General features: G+C 34.2%; 1 protein-coding gene across 1 annotated transcript in view; it reads right to left on the bottom strand.

The window, feature by feature from the left end:
• LOC127973078 (FRAS1-related extracellular matrix protein 2-like) overlaps positions 1 to 23,840 on the bottom strand; it is a 64,690-nt gene that overhangs the window by 25,880 nt on the left and 14,970 nt on the right. Inside the window, exons 3-4 of the mRNA XM_052577111.1 lie at positions 4,219 to 4,365; positions 1,019 to 1,249 (exon numbers count right to left, since the gene is read on the bottom strand). Of these exons, the coding sequence (XP_052433071.1) occupies positions 1,019 to 1,249; positions 4,219 to 4,365 (378 nt within the window). The remainder of the gene's footprint in view (positions 1 to 1,018; positions 1,250 to 4,218; positions 4,366 to 23,840) is intronic.

The raw sequence follows: 23,840 nt of genomic DNA, 5'->3' as shown, positions 1-23,840 counted from the left end.
CCACCACTGAATAATAATTACAAGTTTTTATCTCACAATTCTGACTTTTTTTTCTCAGAATTGCAAGTTATAACATCTCATAATTCTGACTTTTTTTTCTCGCAATTGCGAGTTAACATCTCACAACTTTTTTTTCTCAAAAATACCAGTTTATATCTAGCATTTCTGACTTTTTTCTTACAATTCTTACTTTTCCTATAAGAACTGTGAGTTATAAACTTGCAGTTGTAAGTTATAAACTCCAATCCTGAAAGTGAAAAAAGAATATGTCCTCAGAATTGTGACCTTATTTCTCAGAATTGCTAGTCTAAATATCTCAATTATCATTTTTTCCTCTCAATTGCAAGCTTATATCACACAATACTGGCTTTATACGTTTTACTAGTTTACTGTATATCGTGCAATTCTACAAAAAAATGTTTTATCTTAATTATGAGAAAAAATGTCAGATTTGCGAGTTTGTATCAGTGAATTCTGCAAAAAAAAGCCTGAATTGTGAGATAAAATGTCGCAATTACTTTTTTTTTCAGTGGCAGAAACAGGCTTCCATACTGCAAATATTTTCACTACTATGTAAGAATTTCTAAAAGGAATATGTTCTTTTTCATTTTCAAATATATTAGAATAAAAGTTATTTTGAATTGTAATTTTTCACAAAATTTCAGTTTTTACTGTATTTTTATCAAATAATCGCAACCCTGGTGAGCTTAAAAGACTTATTTAAAAAAGATTTTAAAATCTTGCCAACTACAAACCTTTGAACAATAGTGGATCAGCATCCTTAGATTGAATAAGACTAGACTGAGTAACAGACTAAACACATAACCTATGTTAGACTAAATATATGTCATGTTAAAGCAACGTTTCTATTCATTTGCTGAAGTCTGAACTTGTTTGCTTGGTGTTGAAGTTTGTCTCAATAAGGCTGGCTTTTGAACCCACATACTGACCTTTGTCGACACCCCAACCCATTCCCAGCACCTGGAACCCATGTTTTGAATTTGTTTTGTGAGCTCACCATCTCCGGGGTCAACAATTTCCACAGTTGCTGCCTCTGGGAACTCCAGTGCTCCCATGACAGGCTCTGACAGGACAATCTGGAAGGTCTCGGACTGCTCATATAGGTTGTCTGATAAGATGCGCACTTTCCAGGTAGCAGTGGTCTGACCTGGGTTAAACTGGACTTGTTTCTGGGCTTTCCCTCTGAAATCTTTGTCCTTTTCAGCCGTACCATCTTTGGTACCAATACCTTAAGAATAAAAGAGTAAATAAACATTAAATAAAGAAAAGAAATGTAAGCAAATTATTTTATAATAGTGGTTAAGTGGCTCAATATATATAACTATAAACTATAAAACTACAAAGACTATAAAATATATATAAAATCTACAATAAAAATGAAATCAAATAAAATAAAATTACAAATAGAAAAAGCAAAGAACATCTAAAATACAATACAATAACTTATAAAATAAAATGTTTTGTGTGTTTTATGTTGCATGTTGTAAAAATAACCAAACTTCTGCAAATGCCAGAAAATGAATACCTCTGGGCTAAAATTGTTTTCACATTAGAACTATATAAATAAACGCAATAAAAAAAAATACAATAAATAATAAATATCTTTTCTAGTGGATTGGAGTGAAAAGAAGATATTTTTTACAGATGTACATTGACAAAAACATTGTTAGTGTCTTTTCAATAAACTGCTATATACAAGTTTGTGTGCTAGCCAATGAAGACCACTGTCAAGGGATTGAGAAAACTCCTGTTTATATCACCACATCTGTGTTTCTATAAATCACAGAAGAGCTTTGTTAACAGCCAATGTAGAGATGTTGCAGTGTGCGTGACGCAACCATTCTGTAATAAAAGCTTCAAAGAGTGCGGTGTGCCATTCTTTGGAAAGAGAATAAAGCCAAGAATATAAAGTCTAGTCCTTCCACATCCCTCAGAAGATCAGATGCTCATCCTAGCCCTGCATTCCCACTGGTAGAACTCTGTCCACTTGGGTTGACAAAGGTTTGTCTGGCGCCAGCAGCTTCACAGCAGGTGTTGCCAGGTGGGCATTATTAGCTAGCAGATAACACTATCTTCCCACCACAGAGATCTCAAAGGTCACCAATGTATAATGATATATTTATATATCGCACAAAAAAAATCAGTTTGAAGAATCATTTTTGGGGGAAACTGCCAGAGGAAAGACCAGATTAGGAGAACGCTTTGGCAACGGAGTAGAAATAGGGTTGCCAAAGAAAATAAAAACAGACTTCTTTGAAGCAATTTTTAGAAAAAGGCACTTTGATATTAAGGTACATCACAAAAAAGGAGGGGTCCTGTCATGTCAGATCACGTGCCTGTATAAAATGCAGTCCTTGAAGAGAAACTGAGGAAGGGAGTGAAAAATCAAAATAATAGCTGAATAAAAATCATCATTTCAAAGACTTCCTCATCTCCCCACTTCAGTACAGGAAGGTCTCTGATCCAGACCCAGCGAGTGGCAGATGAACAGCAGGCAAGCAGCTCGTCTCATCGAGAGGTCCTGGACCGGAACCGAGGTGAGTCGTGGACTGCTGGTCAAGCTCAGCATGTGGATGGAATATTCATCTGTTTCATCAGAGTTTGTGGAAGGCTGTCAGTGTGATCCTGACAGTGTAACTCTCATTTTTACAGTGTTTTCCATGCTAGGTTGTAGCTCATGCAAATGAAAAACTCCCTTTTGGGGATGACTGAACTGCTGATGCTCTCTGGGAGTCCATCTCATGACTTTGGTGTTGCTAGTGTCATGCTGTGTTGGGCTATTGGAACTGATTTAGCTTAAAATCTAATAAAATATCATTCAAGAAGAGAAAAAATTATATTAAGGTGTAACATTTCAATGACTTTCAGGGCTGTTTTTACATCAGTAATTTCAATTTTTCCTAAGCTTTTAAAATAAAGTGCATAGAACGTTGTCCAAATAATTAAAACAATACTAAACTAGATCCTAAGCTATTGGTTTAGAATAAAATATTATGAAATTAATCAGTTATTATGTATTTATCTTTTACATTTTGCTGTCATATTTTAAATATTTGATATAGTTTTGAGATACGAGTTCAGTCTTTCTCAAATTCATGAAGTTTTACTGTTCATCCAGAATTCTTGAAGTTGAGGTACACTTATTACCTCTGTATCTGTATTACCACTGTAAATTTGGGGATTTTTTTCTCCACATTTTTGAAAAAAGGTCTCTCTTAGGGAATTTATTTATAAAACAAATACAATAAAAACAGTAAAAATGTTGAACAATGAAAAAAATAGAATTAAATATTATATTACTAAATATTACTTAATATGAACAGCACTTATTTGAAATATAAATCTTTTGCAACAATGTAAAAGTTTTTACTGTTACTTTTGATCAATTTAATGTCTGCTTGCTGACATAAAGTACTAATTTCTTTATATAAATAAATGAATATAGAATTTTGACCTACATTTGAATGGTAGTGTACAGTCAACCAGTAAATGACTGCAAAATAAAGAAAGAGACCCTGTAGTGCTGAAAGAGATATAAAACTTGCATTACTACATAGGTTATTGTATACCAGGGTCAGTGGAGTTTAAAAAAGTTAAATGGTCATTAAAAAAAATTAACATAGAAGGCTATGATTAAATCATATATTCTGGAGAAGGCTATGATTAAATCATATATTCTGGAGGCCAATGAAATAAGTGATTATTTAGTATACAAAATTGAGCATATCTTATCAACACAACAGAAACTCATTATAATGAAGTTGCCTTGCTTGAATTATGTGCTTTTTAAGTGCATATAGAAAACCATGGCTTAACTTTGATTTACGACTTTTCTCATGGAAGGTTCTTGTCCCTCAATGAATTGAACGTTTTTTCTGCTGACCGTGGAAACTCGACTGCCAATTGAATAATATGTAGGTTGCTGATTTTTATTTCTACTGTTATGAGTCATAAAAACTAGTATTATCAGTGTGTATGTAGGCGGAAGCATAACAAAGTCTTGCAAACCAAGCAACCAAATTAGAAGAGATGAGGAGCAACATCAATATAAGTTCAAAGAGCCTGAAAAAGCCACATTATAAAGAGACTCAAATCAGCAAATTAGAGGTCACGGTTATTTACCACTACAGAGAGGCTTGATAAAATGTTATCAGTAATGCATTATGGAAAATTAAGCACTCTCTTAACATCACTTACTAACAAATGAAGTTTCGCCAAGGTAACCTCTGCGTCTCAAGACGACCTCCAGAAACTTGCTCTCCTCATCCACCTGGTAGTACTCTTTCTCCAGGGAGATCCAAGCCCAGTTTAGTCGGAAATGTTGGTTTTTCAGCTTGTTGCCCCCTACAGAGCAAACAGAAGAAACATTTTGAACATAGACTCAGGTATATATTAGTATCAAAGGTGCAGTGATGATTTGAATAGAACCGTTTGCTGTGTATTGATTGTATCAATCCTTGTACAAAATGTGCAAAAGTTAGACATCGCTCTATGCATTTTTTTAGAAGTATGCTAAGGCTTTCTCTTTGAAGTAATAGCCTTAATATGGCCCACTGAGGTTTAATGGAGCTGACTCCTCCAATTCATACGGGGTACCTTATTCATCTCAACAAGAACAGTGTGATTTCAGTCAAAAACTATGATACAGACGAGAGGGGAAGCGCAGGTCTAATTGCTTCTTTTCTAATTAAAATAAAAAAGGATTGTCTGCTTTCTATCTGTGTTCGTCTGTTTTATCATCAGCGTTTGAAGTGGGATTCAAAGTGAGGGCTCGCTCCTGGAGGGCATCCCTACCAGTTAAAATCTGCACACACAGACATCAAACACACACAAACACGGCTTTCTTGGCCATGTAGGGATGCAAATACTGGAAAAGTACAATATGTCTAGTCCATCTATGCTCAGTTAAACATTCAGAATTCAGATACAATTATGTAAATACAGGATAGGGTTTAATAAAATCTAAATTTGAATTGTGTGGCTTTTTGACCTTTCTGGTAAGCTTTGGGAACAATTTTATGCACAGAATGTGGGACACAACTATTATACAAAATAACAACCTATACTATAAAATGCAATATGTCTACACAATCTATGTTAAATATTCACAATTCAGGCATAATTATGCAAATACAAGATATGGTTTAATAAAAACTAAATTGGAATTTTGTGGCATTTTGACCTTGTCTTTAAGCTTTGGTAACCTTTTTATGCACAGATGGCAGAAAGCGGCATCCTATTTTTCTCAAGGCTTATTTTACAAAAGCACAAAGATTTGCTTTTATTGTGAATGTAAACAAATAAAGCCAAACCTTTTACAATTCCAATTATCTTCATGACTAAAAAGAGTAATTGCTTCCACTGTTAGAAGGAAATAATTCAAGTGATTGCGCCGCATGCACGCACATAGTTGACAATGCAGCCTGTTCATTATCATAATATAATACAGTCAGTCAAACATATGGAAAAAAAACAAACTGCTCAGTTCAAATATGTAGTAACATCTGTGCCGTTAAGGGTTATCACTGTACCAGGGTAATGTTATGCAAAACATTTTGTTTAACATGGATATTGGAAAGTGAGTGAAGTACATAGGTAATAAATAATATTTTGCCTTTGGATACATCGCAAACACGGAAACATTTGATTTTGTGCCGAATTAGAGACCCAATTTTGGCTTCAGTTTGTTTTTAGTCTAAATGAATTGATTTTGGCTTGTCATTTATATAGCTTTAGCTTCTTATATTTTTAATTCTTGTTATTTTCTAAATACTGTTAATTGACCATATGCAAAATTACTTCCTGGTTTTAGATAAGTCAGCTCAGTCATTTTCGGTCAGCTGTACTGTGCCGTAAAGGGAGCACCCTTTGCTCGGTTTCTCTACATAATCCATTCACAATTTGGAGAAAAGTTTTGTTTATCTAAGATGACCAATTATCCACATATACCATTTCTGGAATGACAAACACAAATAAAAAATTTCCGCGTCAGAATCCATTAAATCAGGCCGCGAGTCATGATTGACAGTGGCAACGGAAAGAGTCATCTGACGAGCCGATGTTAAAATAGAGCTGTGCATTAAGTTATACAGACTAACAAAACTACTGCAGCAAGTCTGTGTTGGATAAAACTTAAATTATGTAGTTTTCAAATTAAATCTTAACATTTCAAAATATTCAGTGCATTATTTATTTGTTCTAACTTATTTAATCTGTATGTAACTATATAGGTATTCAAATAATTCAGCATTATAGGCTGTTATGCATTATTACAGCATTACTATCAGGCCTTATGTATTTCTTTAAATGACAAGTGACTTTGTGACTTCCTGGACTTGCTATAGTGTGATAAAGTACTACATTTGTTATAATATTTATTTTATAATAAATCAAAAGACGTGAAAAAAATTAGGTGTTGAAATGGCAGCTGCAGCCAATGAGTAATTTCATTTTCATCTTAAAAAGTCTTAAAAAGTTTAATAATTTAAATTACTAACTGCACAACACTGAGAAATAATAAATGGTTTAAATTTGTATTTTAAAAATGTTCATGAATGTAAGAGATTGATTATCGAGAAAACCATTATGATGTAGTTTAAGAGATTAGCATAACTGCCTAAACAGTTTCGATAGTGTTTATTTGTCAGCATTCAAATGTACAGTTATGTGTCTGGGTCACAGACTTTATAAAAAACTGGGTACTTTCCTGGGATTAACAGACTCTGCATATAAAATTATATGTTCTTTAATAACATGAAATTGTATGTTAAATCCGCTATCAATGCAATTGTTTTGTTTTTCAGTTTCCGATTAGAATGAGGCAGGAGAGGTTTCTGTGAGAATCTCAACCCATGTATGGCACATATAAAATGAGCTTCACCAAAAGATTACGAGCTGGATTATCTTTATCCGGAAGTTCTAAATAGCGTTTCGTGCATATGATCAATTGAAAGGATTTGTTTTGGAGTGAGGCAAACTAAAATAGCTTAGCTATGTTTACAGTGGTTAATATAATGTTTGTAAACATTTCGCATTGCCATTAGGTCTATTTCTGAATTAAATAAAAAAGCGACTTAATACGTGACTAATGTTTTTTTTTTTTCTCACGCTCTCTAAAAAAATTCAACGGGTAGCGTATTTTAACCATGCAACAAAACTTTTTTAATATTTTGATAAATTACTAAATTATTTTGTATTTTTACTTTTTAAATCGTTTAACTGATTTATTAATTGGTCAAAATTCTTATAGTCAGTTAACCGGTTAAAAGGAACATCACTAATTTAATGTTTTTTTTTAATCATTATTACAACTATAATGCCTACATTTTAAATAGGGTTTAAATACTGTTTCAGTTGATTAAATTAGAAATTAAATATACTAAATAATTGTATGACATGATTTTAATTGCATAATACAATTGAGAAAATTACTGTTTTAAAGAAGGGAAAACAGCGATATGATACATTTAAAACTAGCTACTTTTCAAACTTTTCATGGTTAATTTTATGTTAGACAACAGTTTATCTACTGATATATGTTACGTCAACATCCTGTTTCAACAGAAAATGGCAAGTTTTGCACACACACACACACACACACACACACACAAACACCCCTTACGAAAGGAAAATATATTTACCAATATATTTCTTAAAATATATTGTGATATATTGTAATATATTATTTTTCCTTTTTATTTTCTAATATTTTATATATTTGAATACATTTAATAATATATTGATGATACATATATTATGTAATATATTGCAAAATATACAAATGATTGCCGCTTTCAATATATTGCAATATATTGGAAAAAATAAATATATATAAGAATATATGCCTAATATATTACATGATATTTTCCAATATACTGCAATATATTTTTGTTTCATAAGGGACACACACACACACACACACCACACACACAAACAAATCTTTGTATAGCAAAGAGAAAGCTTGATCTGTATGATGGACTCGTCCAATCAGAATTTGGCATGTATCGTTTGTCCGGCCCAGTCCAGCTGGCATGTAAAGAGAGAATAAGAGATAAAGAGGAAGTGGGAAAAGAGAAAGAGAGATACTTCAATCTATAGGTCTGCTCTGTTCTGGCTTCTTTGTACTGAGCTATCAGTGGACTGCGGTTTGTTTGCTTTTGGCAGCACTACACAGGCCATACCCAGCCCGCACTCCTTCTCTCCTTCCTCCACTGTCCAGTTGTCACGCTCTGCAAACCTGTCACGTTCAACAATCCCCATTTCCCTTTCATGCAAAGGGCAAGACACACACGTCCAGGTGTTTTAGAGTTCACATGAACATGAATGCGTGTAAAGCTGAATAGTAGCACCTGTTCTAAGTATTTTTACACCTATAATTCTAAAAAAAAAAACTTTAATCCAAACATGTAGCATGGTCCGTAAAGAAGATTCACAAAAGAAAAGTAAGATACCTCAACAAATACCCTTTAAAAGGGTGTCATCGCATATGTTTCACATTCTAACCTTGACAAATATGGATCAAGAAAACAACAAGACACTTTCCAATCATAAAGTTTCATTTGAAGCATTTGTGAGAGCTGCTTTTATGAACCGTAACAAGCACCGGCAGAGAAAACATCTCCAAACTGCAAGAAAGTGAGTTTGATGAAACCCTCACTTCAAAGAAATTAACCGAGAATGACAGAAGATTCAGATCTGAGCTGAAGTACCTGGCTCACCTTCAAAGTCCGACATTTTGCAGAATAATTGGCTGTGTCAACGTGCTTTTGATGAAAGAGAATTCGAGATTCGCAGAATACAAAGATTTTTGGACTTCACCGAAGCCTGTTACACGGCGAATAAACAGGATTCACTTCACCTTTGAGGAAAGACTTGATATGAAATGTTGTTCTGTCTCTAGAGGATTTGTTCCTCCTAATGACAAAATACAGAACTACTGTATGTCAAAGTTCCAACTCAAAACTAATCACATTCTCCTTTTCGCAAATCGAAAAGACTTTTGGTTGCACAAAATGAACTCAATAGTCTCCTTGGAGGTTTGTATGGGAGTTGTTTTGCGAGTGGGAGAGATCAGGCGGCAGGTTCATATGCTATAGAAAATTTATTCAGTTAAACATTCAATAGTGTGTCTGTCAGTTTGAAAAAACAAATAAATCCAGCATGTTCATTCACTAAGCCTTATCTGCAAGGGACCTTCAAAGAGCATTTTCAGAGGCAATCTCATGCACAACACATGTTTACCACATAAAGACCAGCTCAAGCTTTGTTTTTTATGCACATGCAATATGATAAGTTATGTTTAACCAACATACGGTAGGTCTACCATTGTTCTAGATCCGGCCCACAGTTCAGGTATTGGAGGCGAGATTGCGTTTCAGCTGAATAAACCCACTTCAAAGAGTTCAAGGAAAACCTCCCAGTTAATCTACAACCGAAGGTTAAGATTGCTGAGCAGGGGTTTTGTTAACACCAATGTTTTCTCAAGGTCCTCCTTTCTAGGTCTCGGTCTAATGCTTTTTCCCGAACCCCCTTTTGTAAAGTGCAGGCAGGCACTACCCACTGCTTTGAAAAACAGCTTAAAATTACCCCCCCCCCCCCATTTCTCTTTGATGCTATGTTGGTTCCTGAAAGCAATATGTTAAGAAAACTAAATTACTAATTTAATTTAAAACAAGCACACTTTATATCACCTTGTTAAAACACTCACAGTTACTGACACTGTATCCTTTTACTTCTTATTCAGCAAATTTTGGGGGATATAAAAAATCATATTAATTTAATTTAATTTAATTTAATTTAATTTAATTTAATTTAATTTAATTTAATTTAATTTAATTTAATTTAATTTAATTTTAGACCAATCGCACTTTATATCACCTTGTAAAAATACTCATGGACAATAAGTGCTGACACTTTTTTTTTTTTTGCTGACACTTTTTTTTTTTTTACCTCTTATGCTTCATATTTTTGGGGAAAAAATTTAACTAATTAGAATTAAATTAAATTAAAATTACCCGTATACATGTAATGATTTTTAAAGTCAAAAATCTAAATCATAATCTAAGTCCCAACCTAACGGTAGTAGCAACAGCTCTTGTCTTTTGTATTGTGATGTACAACAGAGTGAAACAAACTGTCAAAATAGAAATAAATGGACTTGGTTCATTTAATCTGTTTTTGATTGGAAGGAAGCAGATCTGAATGTGCGTCAGTGATTGATTGCGAGAAAGTTTTGGGATTTAAGCAGACTAAATGATTAGAGAAGTCTAGCATACTCCACTCTGATGACATTTTAATTAAAAATTACAAACTTTGATTTTAAAAAAAAAGCAGTAATGTAAACATATGCAATAATGAAATGCATATGCAAGGTCAATAATATGCATATGGTGAGCTTCCATTTCATGAACAACTGCTCGTCACTTTATGCATTACAGAAATTATGTCACTAACAAATGTATGCCTTTAAGTTCCTCTGTGTACAGCTAATATAGATTTAGTAATCACTACAGGCCTAACATAGCATGTCTTGTCTCTCACCAGAACATAATAAGCATGACATCAGCTTTTGATGGACAGATTTGTTATGAATGAGACCGAAGGCTCTGCTAAGCCTGAGATGTGCCAACTCTGTGCCCCCTGTCTCCTCCGTAAGCACAGAGTCTGCAGACTGCCCTTATTTGGTCACAGAGAAGAGCGAGGGGCCCACAGTGCCCACCATCATTCTCCTTCCATCAGACAAACCTGCCACTGCCGAACACTGAGCTGTCTGTGCCTAAACAACTTGGAGCAAAATGGAAAGTCTGTGGCTACCATTATAGAATATAAATAAAACCCAATTTTCCTGTTTTTTCATTACTTTCATTTTGCTTTCTTTACTTTTTAAGGTAATTACAGCATTCTTAAATTCTATTTTAATATAATATTTTAAATATAATTTAATCCTGTGATGAATTAATTAATTAGCAGCCTTCACTCCAGTCCTCTGTCCAATTTGTTAAATGGTGCTCAGGAAACATTTTTATTATTATTATATAAATTCTAAAATCAATAGTGCTGGTTAATATCTTTGTGTAAACTGTGGTATATATACACACAGTATATATATATATATATATATATATATATATATATATATATATATATATATATATATATATATATATATATATATATATATATATATATATATATACACACACACACAGTATATATATATATATATATATATATATATATATATATATATATATATATATATATATATATATATTCAATTGAATTATGAAATGTAATAATTATTAACATATTAAAAGGGTATTTTGCTCTGGATTAAAACACAGAGACCCATTCCTGAGAAGCAGATGAGATATTAAATAGATGTAATTTATCATTTTTCAAAAATGCGTCGGTCTTTCTCTCTCGTGCCTATTTATTTGATTTTGATTCTACATTGCAAAGCAGCGTTGTTGTGGAAACCATTCTGATGCTCACTTCCTGGGTCACAAAAGCAGGATTCCCATGCACTCTTGTGAGGAGGAGCTGGCTGGAATTCACTGAAGTCAGCGCGGCTCGTTTACCTGTGTCTCAAGCAGACAGGGAGTGAGAAATCAAGAGTGTTTGTGGCTAAAGGTCAACCTGAGCCTTGGGAGTTGCACCATGCTCTAGTGACTGCATTTGCAATCGCCGCTGAGATCAGTTCTCTTACACATCGCCTTAAGTCCCCTGCCATCCCAAGTTCCCAACCCCCCATACACACAGACAGACGGAGGAAGTGCCTTAAAATACCTTGCTTGTCTTTTCACTGCAAAACACCTTTCACTACTTACCTTTTCAAATGGAAAAAGAACACTCTAAGAGGCTGTAGAAGCTTCTAAAAGCACTAAATCCTGTAAGAGTCTAGAACGACAGACTGTCAGTAAAAGCTTCTCACCAATAAAGCCTGTCTGCAGCTGTTCTTCACCTCTCAGCTGTGCAAAGTGTTTTAACATTCTTTAAACATTTTAAAGGACAAATCTGCAGTGCACATCCTTCGTTTAGTGCATTGCATTTGCGGGTATCGCTGTGCATGCACTCTGCTATCACACCGGGCAGGGGGATTTATGAAGGTCAGTGTTCACTATATGCCTGGATAACACTGGCACACAAAAACTAAATCCTGTAATTTGGAGTCTAATCCTATTAGCAATATTTCCTTCACACAAGTTCATGCTAGACTCAAACCAGTCCCTTTCTCAGGTATATGAAATTAGCATGATTTATAGGCAAAACTGTTGAAGCAAGCAAAAGTGGTGCTAGAGCATGAAAACTCACTTTGTGCATGATTGCTAAAATAATTACAAATATAAAAATAATTAATAATGTAATAATTTAATTATTTATTCATTATTCAATCATTATTTTATTACTAAAAATTATTATTAAACGAAATTACTATTGGATGGATGGATGGATATATATATATATATTATCTTTATGCCACAAAACCATAGACTAAGTGGAAGAAACGTTCTCTCTCCTTTCCCTGTGATCTCCTTTAAAGGCAGAGAAAGGCAGAATGTCATTCCAAAGCACCAAGGTCGGGTCTTATCCCTGACCACTGCTCATTAAAAAAAGAGGATTAGAGCACAGACTTGGATGGACACAAGATTATTAAACAGTGCTTTCTTTCACTGCTTTTTGATTGAATGGCTCGCTCTGAAACAGTTTCTCTGGGATCAAGCAAGTGTTTGAATACAAGTAAGCGATAGTAGGTGTAATCCACATTATTGAGCCTCTTCTAATGTAAACTCTCCTCCTCCTAAAAAAAAAAAATCTCTCCTTTCTTCAGTTTTAGATAACATAACCTCTCGAGGATAATCCAACCCTTTTCTATATCTATAGCAAGAAATAGTTTAGCAATTAATAGCAGAAATATATTCCCAATCCCTTTGTCTGACATCATTGTATTCATAACTCGCTGTAATGCCACTGCGGATCCACTTTTTGGCTAATGGAAAACTGCCGTGGAAATAGAATAAGGGAATTATCTTGCAGTCTGAAGAACCGGTTCATGATGAGAGACTTCAAAAACATTCATTTATGTCCTTGTGTAGCTATTATATCTGTAGGAAAGTCCTCTCCACCCACTGAGTAGTTTAATTACCACCTTTGTTGTGATGTTAAGATCAGGAATTCATGGTGGCACTGGAAACAACAACAAAGTGTAGTCTTTTAGCATGGCAGAACCTCATGTGCACACATAAAGGTCACTGACGATTAAATATTGAAAGTAGCAATTATGCACAGCCTCTGCACACTCAAAAAGGACATCTCTACTGAGGTGACATTAATCAAAGGTTTCAGAAATACTGTGAGCTGATACTGGTGTGTCAAATGCACTTCAAAAACACTTGTATATAACCAAAGCATGACATGGACATTTTAGCAGGTTGATGTTATTATTACCTGACCCAGTGGAGGCCACAGTTTCTTTTGTAAGAGAAAAATAATAATAAATAAATAATATATTTACATTTTAGGCTTTTATCCAAAGCGACTTACAGTGCATTCAGGCTAACATGTGTTCCCGGGGAATCAAACCCCCAACCTTGCGCTTGATAGTGCAATGCTCTAATTTAATTTAATTTGAAAATGGAAAAAATCATATATATATATATATATATATATATATATATATATATATATATATATATATATATATATATATATATATATATATATATATATGATTTTTGGAAAAAATGGAAAAAATCATATATATATATATATATATATATATATATATATATATATATATATATATATATATATATATATATATATATATATGATTTTTTCCATTTTCAAATTAAATTAAATTGAAATTTAATTTATGAAATTCAGTTTAATTGCTACACTGCCAATGTTTCATTAATATGCCCCTAAAGTAAAAAGTGTTTCATTACTGAAGTCACGTATGGTAGCATGTCATTTCAAGTTTTGCAAAGTCACTAACATGTCAACTGGTTGAAAGAACCAAAGAAATGCTTCTTTCAAGCAAAAACTCACTTAATTTTGACTTATTTTTTTTCTGAAAACTAGACAATAAATGTTACTTGTTTAGAAAATCCTTCTTGATTTAGGAATTTTTCTAAATTTTGGCTGGAAACAAGAAAAAATAATCAAAGTAAGTATAAAACCAACTTTTTGTTGTGGACTAAACCAACTAAACTCCTGTAAACTTACTGTACTAAACTCCTTAATGTCGAACCGGTGCAAATCTTAACAGGACTTGAAGAGGAGGCGGCGAAGGGGTCAGAGTGAGAACACTAGATGCAGAAAGGAAAAAACAACTCAGGCATATTACGATTCAGGATAAGAGGGACGTGACAATGAGAGCAGGACTGTGGTTTTTCTTGACCCCTCAATGCCAAATGTTTGCCGGCTCATCAGGCGGAATAATGACAGCTTGTTTGCTGAATGGCTTCAGCACAAGGACACGGCGAGTAAATCTGGGCCCCCTGACTGTGGAGCTTCATGCTAATAGCTCTCAGGTTGTTTGTGGTGAGCCTATTCTCCCTTCTGGGAGAGTTCCAACTGAGCCGCCTCTTTTGGAAGGACATGTTTGAACAGCATTAGTCACTTGTTACTTTTTTGAGTGGTTTGCCAAAAATCTTTTCTCAAAAAGAAGGATCTCTCCTGCAAATTCATGCAGAGAGAGAATGCCAATTTGTGTCGCTTGAAACAACTGCTTTCAACCTGTCAAAAAGGTAACATGGGGAATTACTGGACTGCCTGTGGTGAGGTTTCTTAACTTAAACTAGCTACTGGAAAGAAGCTCAGATTTTAAAGTGGTTCTATATGAAACTGGACAGCTTATGAAATAAATTAACATTTTGGGAAGACAAAAACAGAAAGCGCTTCGAAAGCACAAGATTTAAAGGGAGTTTCTGTGTTGTTGGAGTGATTAAAATGAGAAACATTGGTATATTTGATGCAAGATTCAAGTGCATAACACGCAGAAGAGGATAATAAAAAAAATAATTTAAAAAAAGCAGAGCATACTGGAGTAACAGTACTTCCGGAAATTGATAATGTAGAGGCAGCTAGTACTTTTCATAAGTGTGGAAATTTAATATGTTTTAGGTACATTGCCATCCAAAAATCACAGTAAAGACATTTACAGCTGATCTCAATAAATTAGAAAAGTTAATTTATTTCAGTAATTCAACTCAGATTATGAAACTCCTGTATTAAATAAATTCAATGAACACAGACTGAAGTAGTTTAAGTCTTTGGTTATTTAAACTGTAATGATTTTGGCTCACATTTAACAAAAAAAACACCAATTCACTATCTCAACAAATTAGAATGCTTCATAAGACCAATAAAAAATTTTTTGTGAATTGTTGACAATTTTTCTTGACAATTCCCCATAGATTTTCTCTGGGGTTCAGGTCTGGTGAGTTTGCTGGCCAGTCGAGCACACTTGCACCATGGTCATTTAACCATCTTTTGGTGATTTTGGCAGTGTGGGCAGGTGCCAAATCCTGCTGGAAAATGAAATCAGCATCTTCAAAAAGCTGTTCAGCAGAAGGAAGCATGAAGTGCTTTTTTGTCTCCACACTTTTTCCTCCAACTCAACTTTCTGTTAACATGCTTGGATACAGCACTCTGTGAACAGCCAGCTTCTTTGGCAATAAATGTTTGTGGCTTATCCTCTTTGTGAAGGGTGTCAATGATTATTTACTGGACAACTGTCAAATCAGCAGTCTTCCCCATGATTGTGTAGCCTACTGAACCAAACTGAGAGACTGATGGCTCAGGAAACGTTTACAGGTGTTTTGAGTTGATTAGCTGATTGGCATGTCACCATATTCTAATTTGTTGAGATAGTTATCGGTGGGTTTTTGTTAAATGTGAGCCAAAATCATCATGATTAAAAGAACAAAAGACTTAAACTATTTCAGTCTGTGCACTGAATTTATTTAATACACAATTAGAGTTTCACAATTTGAGTTGAATTACTGAAATAAATGAACTTTTCCCCGACATTCTAATTTATTGAGATGCACCTGTATAATGTTGCAAAATACTTCTCTTTGAAATAAAGGCTGTTTTTAACTTTCTATTTGTAAAAGAATGAGAAAACCGTTTTCAACATTTATAATAATACACAATGTTTCTCAAGCACAATATCAGCATATTAGAAAGATTTCTGAAGGATCCTGTGATTCTGAAGACTGGAGTTATGATTCTAAAATTCAGCTTTGCGATCACATAAATAAATTATATATTAAAATATATTACAACACTATTTTAAATAGTTTTTAATTTATTTTTATCAAATAAAAGCAACTTGAAACATCAGAAATCTTGCTGAAAATCTATGGATTTACCCTACATCAAATATTTATTTACATGCATTAATTTTTTTGTATATATAAACAATACAGCAAAGCAACATGTTCCTTTGGTCAATTTATTTTTTAACTGACATGCAAATAAATGTTTCATATTAGATTTATCAGCTAACACTTATCCGTAAATGCAAGCAGCAGTCAAAACACATATTTATGCTTTTAAACACTGTTCTTTCATCACAGCTAATTAAATGCAACCACTTCCCTGCTTATCACCAAAGATGTGAATTTTCAGAGCATTCAAAAGAGACTTTATTTCAAATGGCTGTATTTGGTTTTAAAGCACACCATAAAAACCCTCTAAACAACGTGCTCTAAACAAAGTCTCCAAATGTCCATCATGTCCCTTTCGGTCTCACTCCAGAGGCTAATAAACTTTTAAATGGGACTGACGAAGTCCGAGTTAATTCAGTATAAGCCTAGTTTATTCCCTGTCTGCCATGAAACTCTATCCCATTTATCTCCCTCATCCAAAGACTTTCACTTGAGAACAAACTGAAGTCTAAAACACTAGGATAACATCTCTGGATGTGTAATACTTTGTGGTTCCTACATACTGAAAAGAAGCAAATAAAGCTAGAAGGCAAGAAGGAAGTCTGTCAAAATTATTATCATGAAGAACAATGGATTGATGTAATATAATATTACACAGTGAGCATCACAGCAGAGTAGTCTGACAGATAATGTGTACACAGACCTTAAGAGTGGCTAAAAATGAACATTGCCCTTAACTTTCCCAGTGCACAAGCGTGAAAGGCCACTACCATGTTCTGAAGTGGCATGCTGATGCATTCTGGACAGTCGGTGACCTTTTCTCTGAAAAGTGGTATTAAGGGTGCCATTTCTAACTCCACTTAGAAAGCTGTGAAAAGCAGAAGAGAAACACAGCTGGGTGGAAGAACTGACAATCAAAAAACCTCTGAATAAGGGTTAGATACAAGTAAATGTAGATTTTCAGTGATAAACAAGCAATGAAATTTGATCTGATCTTAAAATGTCACAATTAAAGATGTCCAATATATGGCAAGGTTTTTTCTTTCTTTCTCTAAATGTTCAAATGTGTTAACATATATACTGACATATCGCTGGAGAATTACTGCAATAAAAATTATAATTAAACTTTATTTGGAGTTCTATGTGTGCACAATAATTTCCTACTATTTAAGCCTAAAATGTGTTTTAATGTCACTTTTGGGGAGGATTTTATAATGTTGAATAATTTTGGTCTTTAAATGCATAAAGTATACTTGCAACAGTTAAACAAAATAGTACATTCAAATATAATTCTGTATCTTTAGTTGGACTTCAGCATTACTTCTGCACAATTAAAGAGCATTGGGCACAAAATTAGTTGTTCCACTTTATCAGACGTGTCCCCTTTAAGGGCCAGATTTACTAAACAGAAAATTAGCGTTAGAGCGCAATTCCATAAAAGCGCTGATGGGAGGGGAAAAATTCTGTGAGTGATTTACTGACAAGGTGCATTTAAAGAACACGAAATAAATATCTAATTTCCATAATGATCAGTGCAATCTACCAAAAGCGGCACAAATTATCGCCTGCTTTGAGACATGCTTTTTTTGGCCGTTAAATAACGCAGCAAATACCATTGTAGGGACTACTGCAAATCTTAAATCAGGTTGCGTGATTCATTTAAATACTCTCCTCCAATAAATGTATTGGTCAAAAGGGAAACTCCTACAAATGCTTATTCAATAAGTTGAGTCACAAAAATGTCCATGCCTTTTTAGCGCTAATTTCCCACTGCTTTTTATTTGTATATATTTTTTTGTATATTTTGTATATCCTATTTAATACCAATTAAGGGCGTGCACTAGCGCAAACTGACAGTAAATCTGTCCCTAAGTGTACCAGTTTATTATACTAAAAGTACAGTAGCAGGGTATTTTTATAAATATGAAAATATATTTATAGTGTACTTATCATGAAGTAAATGTCACTAGGGTAGTAATTTTAACAGACAAACTGTTGTGCTACGAATAATTTCACTGTGTAAACATTCACAGTACAGACTGGAAAAAGTATATAAATACCTAAACCGATGACTTTAAAGGGTAACTAAGCTCAAGGGTTAATTAACCTGGAGTTCAAACACTGCGACAAGATGGAAGGTGTTGATCAGATCCAGTCTGACCTACAGTATAAAAACACTGCTTCTCACGTGAAACAAGTACAAAGGGTTGACAAACATTTCCTGAGGCTGTAATTGCAGCCCAATACTCTGGAGTAAAAAAAAGTCCAGGTTAAGTAATGACCCTTGAATTTAAATATCTAAATATCAATTCATCTTAGTGCTATGTAAATACATATTGTTAAACATAGGCCATACAGTACATGTTCCCAAACAGACTAAAGCCCCAGTGACACATAAAACATATAAATCAAGTGATTTACTTGATTTAGTAGGGCAAAAAAGGCATGCTGAAGCTTGCACATATATACAGCGTTATGAAGAAGAGCAGCGAATAGGAAAGGCAGTGCAGTTTTAACAAACTAAGGTGCTCACGCTGCTGTCCTGGGGCTTGAAGAGGCGGTCAGTGTGCGTGTCATTGATTTACAGGACGAAGGTTACACTCACAGCCAGGACAGATTGACTTTCATCCCCTGGGATTGGGCTGCACTCGCTGATGGCTCTTTCACAGTCTGCAACATGCGCTAAATCCCCTTTAGTTCCTTGTAAAACTCAAGGTTATGAGGACAGCGGCGAAAAGTGCTACAGCTTGGGCAAAGGCGTTGACTGATGATTAGACAAGTGCTAAAGACATGCAGTGTTAACGACATCTATTGACTAATCATGAATAAATGAATAAATAAATTGACTGAATGAAGGAAAAAAGAAACTTCACTTTGCTGCTGCAAAGCCTGTCCTTTCATTAGCTTTAACCCTCATGGTACTTAAAGCAGTTCAGTCACAGTGCTCATCATTCATGTTAATGAGTACTGGTGTCATCCAGAACACTAGGATTCAATTTTAAGGCATTTTCAGCTGTAGTTGAGTAACAAGTCTGGTCGTGTTGTGTGTCAAATATTAGTTAGTTTAGTTAGTATAAAAACTATTTCTCGAATAACACCTTGAAAATGGGAGGCAACAGTCTGGTTCTGAGTTAGCATGAAAGCAATCCTTTCTGATATGCAGATGTGAAACAATATTTACAGTAAGTTTACATGACGACTTGTAGTTTTTCCACATACAGAACACAAAAAATGACTTAAAATGCTGCATTATGTATGCCAGGCCAGTAGTTGGCAATGACATTTTGGTAGAGCAACACTTTTTGAACATATAATATGCATGCTGATGATATCACCATTTTCAAAAATGTGCTTTTTCGTAGGCAATAACGGTATCGTTTTTAAAACTCGCACATATTTAAAACTTTATTTCACCAGTAATCTTTCAGTGAACCTTTAACCTCTGCAAACTGAAAACAGAGTCAAATACTGAACTAGAAGTCTGAACAAATCCTTCAAACCTGATATGATGAACTGTTTCATTGAAAATATCCTATTCAAAAGAATAATTTGTTCACAAATTAGGCATCTCTACTTCTCTCATTAACACATCAATGGATGCTAAGGTGAATAACTAAATCTTTAATAACTTTGATTACGGTCTGTTTCTCACACAAAAGTACTGCATGGTTTCATAAGATTTTGAATATAGAGCATGAGTCATATGAACTATTTTTATGATTCCTTTGCATCCGCTTCGAACCATGAAAGCCTCAGTCAACATTACAAGTCTTTAAAATTACTTCTTTTATGTTCCACAGGAAAAAGCCATATAGGTTCGGAACGACACGAGGATGAGTAAATGATGACAGAATTTTCATTCTGGGGCGAACTAATCCTATAAGAATATCCAGAACGAAACTAAACTGTGCTTTTCTTTTCAACAGAGCACTTTTTCGGAAGAGCCACGTAACAGTAAATAGCCAGAAGTCTGAAATTAGAATTTATTTGAGGCAACAGTATGAAAGAATGGCGTGACATGGCTCAGGGCTTTAGGAAGTTGCTCATAACCACTACAAGGGATTGAGCCACTTCTCTATCTTTCATCTCCCTCTGCACTTCCTTCCAGTCATTACACAGCTCTAAAAATTCCCTTATCCCGAGGGGAGGTGGAGGCGGGGGCAGGTGGGTAGTGCTTCGCAGGTCGACTCCCAGGAGAAGATGCTCAACAGCACCGGCTACTCACAACTACTTCCCCTGAGATACCACTGAACAGTGCCAGAACATACAGGGCAGCTCGGAAGCAATAGAGTGGGCACATTTTTTTTTATTATTCTGCAATTTTTTTTCAAGAAAAAGTTTTATATTTTTTTACACCACTGTCATGAGCAAAGGTTCCGCAGTCCAAAACCATCAATTCAAACACTTTTCATAATAGACAGTACAAAAATAACCTACATATTTTTAACAGTAATTTGCATGGAATATCCCACTGGTATAGTGGAAAGTGGTAACCATAAGTCTCCGACAATTAGTGAAAAAATAACAAATATTATAAAGTAAATAAAAAAATAAAAATAAAATAATACATTAAATATACATTTTCTGTATAAATTGTAAGTATTTTTAATAAAAAATTAAATGTCATCTAAAAAAATGTTATGCTACTGTCAAAGATCCTGTCATCCAAAACTAACATTTCAAATATTATTCTATACTAGACAGCACCAAACAAAATATTAGACAAGATTTTCCACTGGTATAGAGGAATCTGAAAGTCTCTGACCATTAGGAATAAAATAAAATAAAATAAACTTTTAAGTATTATTTTTTTATGTAATTACATTTTATTTACATTATATATATATATATATATATATATATATATATATATATATATATATATATATATATATATATATATATATATATATATATATATAATGAGATTTGACTTTTTCCTACAAATGTTTAAATATATATATATATATATATATATATTTTTTTTTTTTTTTTTAACATTTGTAGGAAAAAGTCAAATCTCACATTTTTGTTACACTGCTGTCAAAGATCCTGCAGTCCAAAAATAACATTTCCAACACTTGATTCCACACTGGACAGCACCACACAACACCTACATCTTTATACGAGGAATTCAGACAGGATTTCATTTCTCTCCAAACTCTCAAGATGGTACAGTGTTCTGAAGGAGATGTACGCTGAGGTGAGCTATCACTTTCAGCCCATGTCAGTAAGTAGGAGGGTAAGAGAGAGAGAGACGGGGGGGAGGAAGGCTTGTCAGATTCGAATCAAGACACCCAGGCCCTGTGGGAAGGGACTGCGAGATTGCAGCCTGGCCCAGGTTGTCAGCAGCTCCTCAAAGACAGAAGCAGGAAGGAGGCGGTTAGAAACTGAAGGCCTAGGGAAGAATTATGTAGCCTGATGTATTGAGTGATAGTGCTAGGCTTACATATGCAGAGTGACAGCGTGTCTGCAGCACTGGGCCATCAGAAAGAACAGCAAACAAGGTCTTTTTGTTTGTGGGATATTACACCTTTGAAAACCATGACTGAGGCCCACAGAAATAAGATGAAAGATTGGCTTTACCATACAGAGGTATTCATGTGCCAACAAGAAAACTGTATCCCTGACAGTGTATCATACATTGTGTCATAGTTACCATCCTGTCATTGTCAAGTCTATTTCGGTGATTCTAGACAATATGTTTTGGAAATGTCACACTCACATTGGATATTTAACTAGTGTTGGGCAATATATTTAATATTTAAAATATAACTGCAATTATATTGTAGGCAATATAAAATTACACAAAATGTTGAATATGCTTTGATAAGGTTGATAAGAAGCATCATGTGACACTGATGACTAAGGTAATGGAGGCTGACAATTCATTTTTCTCATTACAGGAATAAACAACATTTCAAAATATATTAAAATAAAACCAGTTCTTTTCATTTGTAATAGTATTTCACACCATTGCTGTTTTTACTGTATTTCTGATCAAATAAATGCAGCCATGACGAGCATAAAATACTTTTTTCAAAGACAAGAAGTATTACTGACGAAAAATATTTTAATGATAGATTGTGTGCATGAATATATATATATATATCATCCTTTTTATCATATTATTTGTGACCCTGGACCACAAAGCCAATCTTAAGTTGCTTATAAATATTTTTCTTTTTTGCCAAAATCATTAGGATATTAATTAAAGATCATGTTCCATTAAGATATTTGTGTTCTTTGTTGCCAAGATATTTTGTAAATTTCCTACTGTAAATGTATAAAAACGTAATTTTTGATTAGTAATATGCTTTGCTAAGAATTCATATGGACAATTTAAAAAGCGATTTTCTCAGTATTTTGACTTTTTTGGACTCTCAGATTCCAGATTTTCAAATAGGTGTATCTCGGCCAAATACTGTCTGATCCTAATAAACCATACATCCATTGGAAAACTTATTCATTCAGCTTTCACATGATGTATAAATCTCAATTTTGAAAAAAAAAAAAGGAACACTTAACCCTCTGGAGTCTTTTGGGGCCTGGGGAAGTTTTGTCATGCCCTGATATTTGTGCTTTTTTCAGTTTCTTCAGCTGGACAAAATATATAACACTAGCCTAGTGTTTTTTTGATATTTTACTTCAGATATCTTACAAATTGTACCTTTAAGACACCACTGGTTTTGTGGTCCATGGTCAAATATGATAAAGCATATATATGTATACTTCAAAGCCCTACTCCATATTTAAATATCCAGTTTTCTCAGCAGAACAGGTCTTGAGGTGCACTGGCATGGAAAAACTGACCCAGTTTAATAGCTGGTTTTCTGTAAACTTTGATTTTGGAAAGGAATGTGCAGCCTGGTAAAAACTCGTCTTCAAACCCTCCAATACAAGAGCAACATCCTGAGGGAGGGAATGACGACACTCTGAATGATCCGGCGGGGCAAGTCTGGACAGAATGGGGATAATGTGTGTCGGGCACGCAAACCCCGGCAGAGACCCTAAAACACTATTTCAGTACAAAGACGATATACAGAGAAAGGATTAAGGTTGACATCTTGTTGACTTCACAGCTAGAATTTGACCAGGAAGACCATCCGAATTTAGTTACCATATCAAGTTCATTTAAACTCCCTTTTGTCAACTGACAGTTTTAGTTATTTGGATTTGAAGTGATTTACAATCCATTCCAGTCTCCAGAAAGTCTCATCTTAGAGAATCCTAGGGTTAAATGCTTGCTCTAGGGCACAATATGACAAAGAATAACACCCCTATTCTCAACTGTACCTTCTTTAGAGATAAATGAGGTACAAACATGTACCTTTTAGCTTTTGTACCTTAGGATATTGCCCCAGTGACAGCGTTGTAACTATTTTCTCAGAGTGTTTAAGTTAAATAAGGTATCACAACATT

The sequence above is a fragment of the Carassius gibelio genome, chromosome B15 (genome assembly GCF_023724105.1).
Source record: "Carassius gibelio isolate Cgi1373 ecotype wild population from Czech Republic chromosome B15, carGib1.2-hapl.c, whole genome shotgun sequence".
NCBI classification, from domain to species: Eukaryota; Metazoa; Chordata; class Actinopteri; order Cypriniformes; family Cyprinidae; genus Carassius; species Carassius gibelio.
This window is presented reverse-complemented; position numbering and strand designations above follow the sequence as displayed.